Raw genomic sequence first — 12,361 nt, 5'->3', positions numbered from 1 at the left:
GGAGCAACTTTTGAGCAACTTTTTGAGAAATTACGAGCAACTTTTTGGGAAATCTCGAGCAACTTGTGGAAAGCCCTAGCCCCAACTGTCCGTCTTATACAGGTGTCCGCCTTATAGAGAGTCGAGGTAACGTGACACCAGAAATTTTGAGACGATAAAGCTAAACGGCTATGCACAACGAATACACGTCTGTTTTAGTCGCTTACGTTAGCAAAACCTATAAAGTGGAACAAAAATAATATCAGAGATTCGACTTGTTTGTTAATAAGAAACAGTGATACTGTAAGTAGAAAACTAAATCTACAAGTTTAAGCAGAGAAGTAATGCGTTTTAGCGATTGTTTTTGGTAAATTTGGTATTCTAAAGGCGCTGACCTGCTATGCTATATGTCGATAACAAGTTTTGAAGTATTATTCACGAAAAAATAACTTTTAGTGCCTGTCCGTTGGCGGTTTCAAAGTGTCCGTTGTCCGTCTTAGAGAGGTGTCCGTCTTACAGAGAGTTTTCTTACAGTAAAATGACTGAAAAACGGCAGGGACCATAACCAGGTGTCCGTCTTATGGAGGTGTCCGTCTTATAGAGGTGTCCGTTAAGAGAGAGTTGACTGTAAACGTATTGCGCAATATTGAAAATCACTGAACCATACAGACTTTAATGTGCATGCCTCTTTTCGCATAAATTAAATACAGCAGACATTATTATTTTCGAACAATGGTTTTATATTCGATACGCTTGAGTGAACTCAGTGATAAAAAGCGCTCAAACATACGTCCTGAGCAAAAACGTTTGTCAAATTCTCCTCCACCACCACCACCACAATTCTATTGTTTAACTCCACCACCACTACCCTTATTACAAATCTTAAACATCGTCAGGCATTAGCAAAACTTAGGGTAGGCAACCATAACTGAAGAATCGAAACTGGAAGACATTCTCATCCTAAACTTCCTGAGCATCTGAGAATCTGTCAAAACTGCAGCTCAGAAATGAAGTTGAAAACGAAGAACATTTTTTTACTTAAATGTAGTATTTATAATACAATTAGAAAATCTCTAATAGACGACATTGTTATAAGTAGGAGCTATTCTGATTTTAGTTCTTTAGATGCCAATCACAAAATCAGATTTCTTTTTAATAATATTAAAGATGCCTTTCTCTGTAAAAAAATTAGAATACTTCGATTCATTCATAATAATAATAATAATAATAATAATAATTTAATAATTTATATAGCGCTTTTTACATGTGCTGATCAAAAGCGCTTTACAGTAATTTCATTAAAAACAATTAAAAGTATACATATACATAAAACAACTAAAACCTAAAATACAGTAAAAAAACTAAAATACAGTAAAAATTTAAAAAGATACATTAAAATGCTGATCTAAATAAAAATGTCTTAAGTTTACTTTTAAACACACCAAGTGTCGTAATAATACGCAGGTCGGCCGGCAAACTGAAGCGAAGTGTAACGTTTCAACGAATTCAAAACAAAAATGAAAACAAATCCTGAGTCTGCGCAGTACGGACTGGAAATCATCTTTAAGGTAAACAACCAACTGGCAAAGTTTGGTTGGAAATCTATGAGCAGTTCTATTTCTAGGGAATTACCTTAAATTGTTATCAAAGAGGGCAAATTTCTGATTCTGGGAGTGAGACTTTCTCCTCCGCCAGAGGTTACCGAAAACCTCTCTGAGGAGCCTCTGCGGAGGAGAGAGGGAGTGAGATCATTCCACAGTTTGGGAAGGTAACGAAGTGAGTGTTTATCATATGTTACCGAAGGGAATCAAGGTTTTGTTATCCCTTTTTTGCGCGTTCGCGCTACCTTGCGGATTATGCTTTGCTTGCAACACCGGACTTGGGTTTCCTGTGCATGCGGAGATTGGGGAGATGGAGCCTTGCAGCCCGCGATAGGTGGGTGGACTGGAACCAACCACAACAAACATGGCGGCTCACATGCGGCAGGGAACGCGGAAAATAACCCGAATACTTTCGGTACTCATTCAATTGATGATGCAGCAAAATTTCGTGTTAGAATGCGGTATTGAAGAATGTCGCTCTCTCTCGAGACTTTGAAAAGTGCCATTATCGAAGAAACTAATCCATCGCTCTCAGACGGATCACTGGAGAATTCTCATTGGACTGACATCCCAGATAACCTTCTTTTGCAAATCTTTTGCTTTCTTTCTCCCAAAGAAGTTCTGCTTGCGGGTGAAGTTTGCCGAAACTGGCATCGCCTGTCGAAGGACGAATTGCTCTGGAAATCCTTTCTTAAAGATACTTTATTCAACGCTGCAAGCAGCAAGAACATCGAGCTTCCGAATTTATCTTCTTCTTGGTTGGCAGAGTATCAAAGGATCCACATTAACACACCGTTTGTGGAAAGCCAAGTGCTCAAGGAACATACTGACGAAGTCCTTCATGTTGCGTTTTCTCAGGATGGCCAACTATTGGCTACATGTTCCAAAGATTGTTGTGTGATTCTGTGGCGTGTAGATGATTACAATCGTGTTAGTATTGCGCAAAAGGAAAATGTGCAAAAACATAATAGTTTGCGATTTTTTAATGTTTTGTTCAGCGAGTTCAATGCAAGTGACACGTTACTTCTTGTATCAGGGGCTGTCGGATTGTGGTCAGGTAAGTGGTTTTTAAATGTGCTGAAGTTAATTAGGTGAGTTTCAGCCCGGCTATCCAGGCTGAGATTTCAGCTCGGCTCCAGAAGAAATCTTCTTGAAAACGGGTGACCCTATTCGGCGGAATGACGGAACGGCACGCGGAATGGCGGAATGGCGGAATATCCTAAAACACGGAATGACGGAATATCCTAAAACGCGGAATGACGGAATATCCTAAAACGCGGAATGACGGAATATCCTAAAACGCGGAATTGTAAAACATTAAAAAAGAAACAACAACAGCAACAAAAACAAACAAACAAAGGGAACATTTGAACTACTAACTTTCTCAGACGCGATTATAAAGGCTAAGAATGTTGTAATAATGATTCAGGTTCTTTAACTTGTGGATATTCGTTACGGTGACAGAGAAACCAAGTTGTTTACGAGAGGGGCTAGCAGTTGAAAACCAGTTAACACTTAATATATTCCTTAAAATGACGGGTTCTTTTTTATATCTTCTTAATCGTTCGAGGACGTCGATCTCGAGTCAGGATTTTGTGGTAGGATATCGAGCGATCAAGTGAGGATTTCGCTAATACAGAAGACGTTCTCGCCCCGTTCAAGACGATGAAACGTACAAAGCCGAGGTACGTAAACGAAGCCGTTATAAAGAAAATGAAAGGGCCTGAAATTTATTGAGTTCGTACTGAGAAATAATAATAAAAGGAAACCAAAAACAAGAGGTTTCCAGTTGGTCACCCATCCAAGTACTAACCCCGACCAACAGGGCTTAACTTCGGCGATCGGACGAGAGCTGACCAGTGCTTTCCTTGTGGTATCAGTCCCAGAGACGAGAAAAATCAGCTTAAAACAGTATAGGTCCAGTCATAGCACCGTTCAAAAGATCCATTACTTAACCAGGTATTTCTGTTCTCTATATTTGCATGACTCTTGTAACTTTTTTCTCGTCTCTGGGACTGATACCACAAGGAAAGCACTGGTCAGCTCTCGTCCGATCGCCGAAGTTAAGCCCTGTTGGTCGGGGTTAGTACTTGGATGGGTGACCAACCGGAAACCCCTTGTTTTTGGTTTCCTTTTATTATTATTTCTCAGTACGAACTCAATAAATTTCAGGCCCTTTCATTTTCTTTATAACGGCTTCGTTTACGTACCTCGGCTTTGTACGTTTCATCGTCTTGAACGGGGCGAGAACGCCTTCTGTATTAGCGAAATCCTCACTTGATCACTCGATATCCTACCACAAAATCCTGGCTCGAGATCGACGGCCTCGAACGATTAAGAAGATATAAAAAAGAACCCGTCATTTTAAGGAATATATTAAGTGTTAACTGGTTTTCAACTGCTAGCCCCTCTCGTAAACAACTTGGTTTCTCTGTCACCGTAACGAATATCCACAAGTTAAAGAACCTGAATCATTATTAGCGACATTCTTAGCCTTTATAATCGCGTCTGAGAAAGTTAGTAGTTCAAATGTTCCCTTTGTTTGTTTGTTTTTGTTGCTGTTGTTGTTTCTTTTTTAATGTTTTACAATTCCGCGTTTTAGGATATTCCGTCATTCCGCGTTTTAGGATATTCCGTCATTCCGCGTTTTAGGATATTCCGTCATTCCGTGTTAGGATATTCCGCCATTCCGCCATTCCGCGTGCCGTTCCGTCATTCCGCCATTCCGCCGAATAGGGTCACCCTTGAAAACACGTTTGGGAATCTTACATGAAGAAAGTTTCATCCCCAGCTGAATTTCAGCCTGGGCTGAAATTTCAGCCCGGGAAATCTCAGCCCGGGCAAACGGGCTGGAAAACCTCATGTAATTGCATTCAAATTTTAGCCCGGGCTGAAAAGTGAGATATGGATGCACAGTGATGGCTTTCAACAAAAGAAAATGGTGGCCACGATAAGTTTTCATGCAGTTTAAGAAGTTTTCAACCTGGGCTTAATTTTGCCATGTAATTGCAACAAAATTCCAGCCCTGAAATTCGCCATGTAATTGGCCCCATGTTATCGGCCCCAGTTAGTTGGTTGAATTGTAAGCAACTTCTCTTATAAAAACAGACCTTAGTTTACACCCAGAGTGAAAGGGTTGGGGGGGGGGGGGGGAAGGAGAGACAAATAGCCTTTTCTAGGCATTCAGGGAGTGGAGCAAGGCGTCAAAAGTAAACGGCAAGTGAAAACAGGGAGGGGGCTGGGGTGTAAGAATGAAGCGAGGGAACACCTGTGGTCATTTAATTGTTACAAAGGCTTCTTCCGCCCATTTTAGACCTCTGAAAATGCCTGAAATGATTTCTGTTTTTCACGGATTGGGGTTTGACAGCCAGCTTCCAGGGCTTCCATACACGATCTCATTTTTTCACTCTTTGCTGAGGCTTCATCCATTCTTTTGTCCAGTCCATTTACAGTGCGGCTACTGTTACCGGGGTCGCCCAGAAAAAGTTAACCAATCACAAAGCAGAACGAGAACATACATTCCAACAATTTCAATCAAGCCAATGAAATGTTGAGTATAGCACAATGAAACTTCAGCTTGTTCACTCGTGTAGCTTGGTATATAAATACAGTTTTAGCTATCGTTGACTTTTCAATTTAAAATTTGAGTAGTTATACATTGCTACATATTTAAATGAATGTGTCATGCAAGTGAGCTAGAACTGATTTTAAACTTTATGAAAGCAGTGAATGCAACGGCCGTACATGTATGTTTGGGCAATTTGCATGGCAGATTTGAATTCTGAGATAAAATAAAAACTCGCCTGTCGGCGGTTTCATCTCCAGGGAGTTGTATTTTATATTGTCCTGAATTGTCGGGAAAATAATAACACAACTGCCAAACTGGAATTTCGGTTAATTTTTTCAACAGTGGTTTACATACAAGTGAACATGCTATAAACTTTTTTCTGAAATGAATTCGTTCACCTGTTGGGTTGTTGAGGAAACCATTTAAGTGCTCGAGACAGCCGGCAGTTAGTTTGAGAATTCAAATACACCACACACTTTGCTTTTTAAACAATTTTAAATTTGTCTTTTACAACACAATGTAACAGTAATTACTTTTTTTTCAGCTTTAATCATACTGCCAGAACCCAGCGTGTGAAGGGTCAAATTTTTATAATATAATATGGTGGAAATTAAAGATCCGACAGCGAACAAACTGTGTTTTCGTTGTTTACTAACCCGGCACCCACATTCATGTCTGGAAACATATGGCACGGTCGTCGCTTCCCCTGTTTTTACGCAGTTTGAAGATGATCTCTTTCATAAACATCGCTCATATTTGCCTTTCAGATTGTGCAATAAAAACTAATCACGTTAAAAGGGGATGGAATTGAAAAAACCCAACACCATATAGCCAAAATTTGTACTGATCTGTTTTCGTGGCGAACAAACAAGTTAAAATTTCATTGTTCTGTACTCGACATTTCAGGCTAAAATAAAAAATGTTGTAATCTATTGTTACCGTTAACTTTCTCTGGGTGACCCAAGTAACAGTAGCTGCACTGTAATTTGTTGCTGCTATTACTCCAACATCATTAAAATGACTTATTCCTCTAGGCTTCTAAAGGAGCAAAGGGCCCCATACCATTAAAATGCTCCACTTGATCTTCCATAATAGCTTAACAAGTGGAGTTCAATCCTAGAAACGGCATCAGGATAATAGTTTGTTAGATGGCATTCATTATGTGAGCAAGAGTTGAGAGATCAAGCTCTTTCCAATTGAAAGCTGGTTGAGAGGATTGCAATTTTTTGTTCCTCCCGAAGAGAATTAACATGAAGAAAATCTTGTAGTGGGTTATTTGCAACATTTTCGAAGAATGTGACTCAAAGAAATATCTTCCTGTGCTGCTAGATCACATATCGCGTCAATGACAAGAACACTCCAGTGTTGACAAAACCTGTCAACATTAACCAATCAGAGGGTATACCAGAATCTTGCTGTTAATGTTTTTATACATAATTTTCAGAATATTTGTATTTTTTAAATGTAAATTTTTAATATTTACATGTATGCAAACACTGTCTGATTGCCAGTTTATACCTATTGATCACTGATTCACCTTTCATGATAAATATTAAGTTCTTTTACTTATAAATTTTAAAGAGCCTTTGTATAAAATGATCACAGCCAAGCATTCCCTTGCCTCCTCTCCCTAGCCTCCTCCCTATTTTAATTTTTGCTCACTTTTTTCATGCATCTTTCAGTGGCTATTCTTCACGTCATCCCCCACTATCTGAACACCTGGAACAGTCTAAGGGAAGAACGGTGATACTCCCAACTTCTAAGCTATGTAAAATACAGAGGATACATTACATGGTTGCCCGGAGATATGAATTTTATCTTCTTGTGTTCAAATTGATATTTCACTCCCTCGCTGTGCTCATGCAGATGTGAAATTACAGATTTTTCTAAAATTTCATCAACAGTTAGTCAATCTACTAAACTTTAACATATCAAAAAATAAACACCAAGAGTCAATTTTAGATTTCGAGAAAATCAAGCTTGTTTGAGAACAAAAGAAAACATCAATCGTTGTTATGGTAACCTTTGTGACTAAGTGATGGGTAAAAAATTAAAATTTGGTCATATTTGATCATTATGGTGTATTTTGGCAAAAATCGAACATTGGCTTCCTAGATAATTTTAATTTTCAAAACAACCACCCTTCGGCTAAAAAAACTACATCGAGCCTCCTTAAGATAGACTCGTGGTAAAAAGTTTGATTTTTTTTCTTTTATTTCAGTATGACTTACTTTGAATCAATGAAAAATATTTTTGTAATCCATGGTTTCAAGGCGAAGTTGCTCGTGCGTGACGCACATCAGGAAGAGTTGAAGTGCAGTTATTGTTGAATTGGTATTTGTTATATTGTAGGCAATCTTTAAGATAAATACAATTTTTCTAACGTGTCAAACGTTTAAAACTTCAAAGCTGATTTTACTGTGTTGACTTTGGCTGAAAAATATAGAACTTATTTTATTGCGTGTTACGTGTCTCGTGTTCAGCAGTTTTTTTCAAGGCGCTGAATTGTAATTTTGTCGAACTTTGATCGACCTTCGTTCAAAACTGCTACTAGATCCCACACTTTTGAGACTATAAATATTAAATTCAACGACTGGACTCTTCTTTGGCTTAAGTATCAAAGGATTTGAAGCACTACCGGTCACCTTTTTTCCTCATCGAATTTGGGTTATTTTAGCCTTTTGTTTCAATGAGAAAAGTGTGTCTACTTAATCGATGCTCCGTTCGCTCAGAAATAATTAAAGATAAAAATACTAACCATATTTCGATAAAGGAAGAGTCAATGTATTCAACTGAAATTGGACAAGATTAAGACCAATCGTATATGAAAAAATATATTATATATTATGGATTATATATACTATATAATATACGTGTGGCACACGTACATTATATTAATAGTAAGTAGTTTTCTTTCAATTTTACCCCCCTAAATAAGTGAACTTTAATTTCTTTTGGATTGCATTAATTAAAACATATTTTTGGGGGTTTGCAGGTAAAATTGTTATCTACAACCTCCAGGGATGTTCTATGGTTAGGTTAGTTCATAAAAGTGTCAATGACCCGTATGCTTTTTTTGGAACATGCTTGAGTGAGAGATGCTATGTTTCAGTAACAGCTGGAGTAAACAAAGAACCTGCAAAGAATGATGACAGGCGATTTTTTTCTCAGCTTTGGGCAAACAATGTTGATGAAACAAAATCAAAGCTAATTGCTCAAGTTGTTCAATATCATCATTTGTCAGTGACATTGGTTCATGTAGCCATGCCAAACATTAGTTCACAATCCACTGCACTGCAGAGGGATGACAGTGTCTGCCTGATCTTTACGCATGAACCCCATCAAATAATGTTGAAATGGATAAAACTACCACACGATCTAAACAATCACGGAGAAAGGGATGACCGAAGCAGTGAAATACCTGCTGGTGCCTATGGATCCTGCTCCAGACCAGACCATTGTATTAAAACCAATGGACGGATAATTGGAATAAGTTTATCACCAGACCATCAATACCTCTATGTAAACTACCGCCCATTTCCACAGCAAAATGATGAATGTAGCAGAGAAAAGGCCCACTCTTATCCTCCAGAAATCACCAATGATATAATTATGCAAGTTTACAGTTTGTCCACATATGAACTTGTTGGTGTTCATACTGGTCATCAGGGCTACACTAACAAGTATGATTGTGCCTTTATTTATGCGGATGTTGCAGAAAAGCTTGTTGCAAGGTAAGTTCTTATTATTAATAAAAAGTACCTGAATCTGGACTGTGTGATTCTGAGTCCAGCGTGCTAACCATAAGGCCAAAGCTCCCAAGTCCCAGGGATGGCGGAGCATTTTTCCAAGTGGGGGGGCTGACTAGTGACTTAAAGTGGGGGGGCTGAAAAGACTCTTCTCTTAGTAAGTCTTTATTTTTTCGGAAATTCTGGGGGGGCTAAAGCCCCCCCAGCCCCCCGGCTCCGCCGTCCCTGAGTCCTGATTATTCTAAGCTTCCAATTGTTACATGCTATTTTGGCTTGTCATTCCTGCAGTGTATGTCACGGAGATTTTGCAGATTTTTGGTCTAAACTGTTTTGAAATAAGTGGAAGGCAACTTTACCCATAAAAAACAAACATTATCTTTGAACATCTAAAGGAAGATATAACCCTAATTTACGGATAGAAATCAAGCTAAGGCTACAAATATCGATTTTTTTGAAGATGCGCGTAAACAATTTGGAAACGTTTGCCTTAACGGTTTTCAAACTGCAAACCATTTCCATCCGCGCCATCCGCAGCCAATAATGCTAGTTAACAGTTTTAGTACTCTAATATAGCAATTTGTAATACAAATGGACTATTATTTCTAGGTTTCATGCAACAAAAATATAAATTTTGGCTGTTCAAAAATCTGGTAAAATCCGTGACATAGTCTCTTTAAAATATTCCCTTGAGGCAAGAAATGCCTGCAGAATGTATAGCCAACAAAAAGCCCTTCACATGCCTGATGATGTTTACTGGCACTCCAACCTCTGATTCCCAGGATCTTTCTTCTCCCCACCCTCCTAGAGAGCTTTCCTCTCTTGCTCTTTTTTAAGATGAGTAGGTTGCTGATACTTACGAAAATATTGCAAATATTAAAGATCGCATTCCAGAATACAGCCCACATGGCATTAAGGGCTCGAAGATAATTAGTTACAGGGTTTTTTAAGACACTTCCTACATGAAGTCTTGTCTTATTTGCCTAGAGTTTACACAAAATGTAATGTTGTAAGTTCTGGTCATAGTATGATGCAAATGACGTCATTTCAACCTTCATAACACTGAAAAAGTGCAAAAGACTATAAAATATTTAAAATTGATAAGATTATTCCTAGAGATGATCACTATTTGTAAACAACCCAACTGCAATTTCGTGTACTTAGAACTGATTTCTCTTGGGCCGCCAAAGTTGCAGCGCTCCTTTAAACTTTGTCCTTGTTAGTTAAAAAAAACTGTTCCTGTATTCACCCAAATGAACCGAAACGATTTTTCCTGAAATCTTGAACATAACCTTGGTCTTTGCAAACTACAAATATTAAAGCTAGATGCAAAACCTCAGATCCAAAATAGCAAGTCTCCAGGATATGATATAAGTCGGTCAGTCGGTAGGTCAGTCTGTTTCAGACTTTTACATGTTCTACTTATTTTGTTCGTACTCTCTAGTGGTTCTGAGGATCATTGTGCCTATGTGTGGGACAGGCATTTTGGAGCCAATCTGGCTACTCTGAAGGGGCACAGCAGTGCGGTCAACTGCGTCGCATTTAACCCTGTCAATCAAGAAATGTTGGTCAGTGCTAGTGATGATCATACCATCCGAGTGTGGAAGTCACGACAGCTGTCAAAAGCAAATCACAAGTCAAACGTAGAAACAAAAAAAATACATGGAGATTAGCCAACCAGATTTCTAAAAAAGGGATGTATGAAGAAATAACGGAGTGAAATGATAATTTGATGGCGCGGATCACCTTAGACAAAATCAACCCTGTCCCACCTCGTTACTGCTTACATTTATGTGAAAGTTGTGCAAAGTTCCAACAGGCGCCCGTCATCTTTGCAGGTCGCGGTGGAAGCAACATCCGTTTGTGATGGAAGAGAGATAACACAGATAATCGCTTCAAGCGAAGGTTTAAGTTCAAGTCTGATTGACACGTGCGAAGCAAGTGCAAACACGTGTACAATAGCACTAACCCAAGTGCATATGTAAGTGTAAGGGAAACATCCATATCATTTTCCGGCTTTCACTTGGCTTGCGGCTGCATTTAAGCTTGCTTCAGTGTGATCGTTGCAAATGCAAAACAGATCCCGACCTTAAGAAATTTAAATCCCAGAGCTGGACAACCTACATGAACATCCAAAATTACCCTCCAAAGGGAACCAAATTCGGCCGAGGTGGGTAGGAAACTGCATACTTTAAGCATTTTTTAGTAATCTGGAGATTTTGAAAATATTTGCAAGCGTACGCAAACGCAAGCAAGCGATACATGATCTGTTCACCATTTTGGAAACAAACACAAAAAACATCAAATGCTCCTGTGTACGTAGACCTTACGTTCCTTGTTCTGTAGTCTTTTTACCCCACACGCGTGAACGTAATATCGCTTGCATTTGCACTGACTCGACATCAGTAAGTAATAATATTTATGTCTAGAATATGACAAAGGAATAGCTTTGCTGAAATATTGCATTTGTCAGCAAATTAAAAAACAAAAGATTTTAATTCAATAAAATAAATCAAGCAAAGAACTTAACTTAACTTACCTCTTGTCTTTTTTGTTCCGTTAATTTTCGGGCTTTCTTCGCCACTAAGGGTAATTTTAGTCTCCACTGTGGAGCTTCCATACATAGCGGAGCTTCCAGCGGCCCGAAGGGCAGCAAAGCAGAGCCCCATACCCATAGAAAATTAACAGACCCATGCTTTTGGTTTTTCTTGGTTATCATGGCTAGCGGTATGGTTCGCGGGCGCGTGCGCCCTAGCGACGACGAGGACGATGTTGCCCCAACATGGCGGCCATACTCCAGAAAAAGGGTTAAGGCTAAGGTTAACGTCAGCTTACATCTTTGATATTGGACATCCATGTCATGGTAAATTGACAGCTGTCAAAACAAGGTATCCGCTGTCCAGTATCACATGACCATATCGCGGGTTCACATATATAACTCATCGAGGTCGAATGTATTTTGAACTTTACCGCTGACCAAGTAATGGTTCACATTGGATTCTATTATCGGTCAGTAAATTCGGATTTTCGAAAAGGGTGAAGTAAATAACCGGGGAGCTCCGGTTTTAGGCTTGGCTAAATCTGCTAGCTTAAAACATTTCGTTTTAAGCTATGACGTATCACTAAATGTCATCGTGCGAGTGGACGGGATCGGTAATTCTGTCGCGCGCAATCGACCGACGAGTAGGTACATTACGAGGTCAGAGATCAAGTTTAACTCAACAATAAATCGCCGCATAGAACACACAGGAAACTAAGCCAGGGCACTGTGATAGGACTCCCATATATGGGCTATATAGCTATGTGCCACGGGATAGGGTATGGTTTTTGAGGTTCTCGGTCCTTAAATAGGGTGTCATTTTTGCTCCTTTTGGCATTGTGTTCCCAGTCTGATCCTTAGATAGGTAACCTAAATTCTATCAGCTAAAGTAAACACCCAGCTAAACAGAAACCAGGTATCTTTAAAC

The 12,361-nt window shown here is 39.1% G+C and overlaps 1 protein-coding gene across 2 annotated transcripts; it reads left to right on the top strand.

Annotated features, from left to right (window-relative positions):
* The first annotated feature begins 1,949 nt into the window (after positions 1–1,949).
* Positions 1,950–11,410, top strand: LOC144630976 (F-box/WD repeat-containing protein 5-like). 2 transcript variants are annotated; one of them, XM_078489338.1, is made up of 3 exons: positions 1,950–2,637; positions 8,144–8,882; positions 10,733–11,410. In XM_078489338.1, exons 1-3 carry the CDS (start codon positions 2,052–2,054, stop codon positions 10,773–10,775), a joined length of 1,368 nt encoding a protein of 455 aa, XP_078345464.1. In that variant the 5' UTR covers positions 1,950–2,051; the 3' UTR covers positions 10,776–11,410. The 2 variants fall into 2 exon arrangements, with proteins under 2 accessions (XP_078345464.1, XP_078345457.1); XM_078489331.1 differs by having other exon boundaries at positions 10,339–11,410.
* The last annotated feature ends 951 nt before the right edge of the window (positions 11,411–12,361 follow it).

Source organism: Oculina patagonica, chromosome 1 (genome assembly GCF_052425735.1).
Source record: "Oculina patagonica isolate OP01 chromosome 1, crgOcupat, whole genome shotgun sequence".
In the NCBI taxonomy this organism is placed as follows: Eukaryota; Metazoa; Cnidaria; class Anthozoa; order Scleractinia; family Oculinidae; genus Oculina; species Oculina patagonica.
This window is presented reverse-complemented; position numbering and strand designations above follow the sequence as displayed.

What these genes read in the sequence shown, in the direction of transcription:
- LOC144630976 (XM_078489331.1), top strand. Translation starts at nt 2,052, where the DNA reads ATGTCGCTCTCTCTCGAGACTTTGAAAAGTGCCATTATCGAAGAAACT. An exon ending in GGCTGTCGGATTGTGGTCAG is followed by an intron (nt 2,638 to 8,143) that starts GTAAGTGGTTTT and finishes GGGGGTTTGCAG; the next exon opens with GTAAAATTGTTATCTACAAC. An exon ending in GCAGAAAAGCTTGTTGCAAG is followed by an intron (nt 8,883 to 10,338) that starts GTAAGTTCTTAT and finishes CGTACTCTCTAG; the next exon opens with TGGTTCTGAGGATCATTGTG.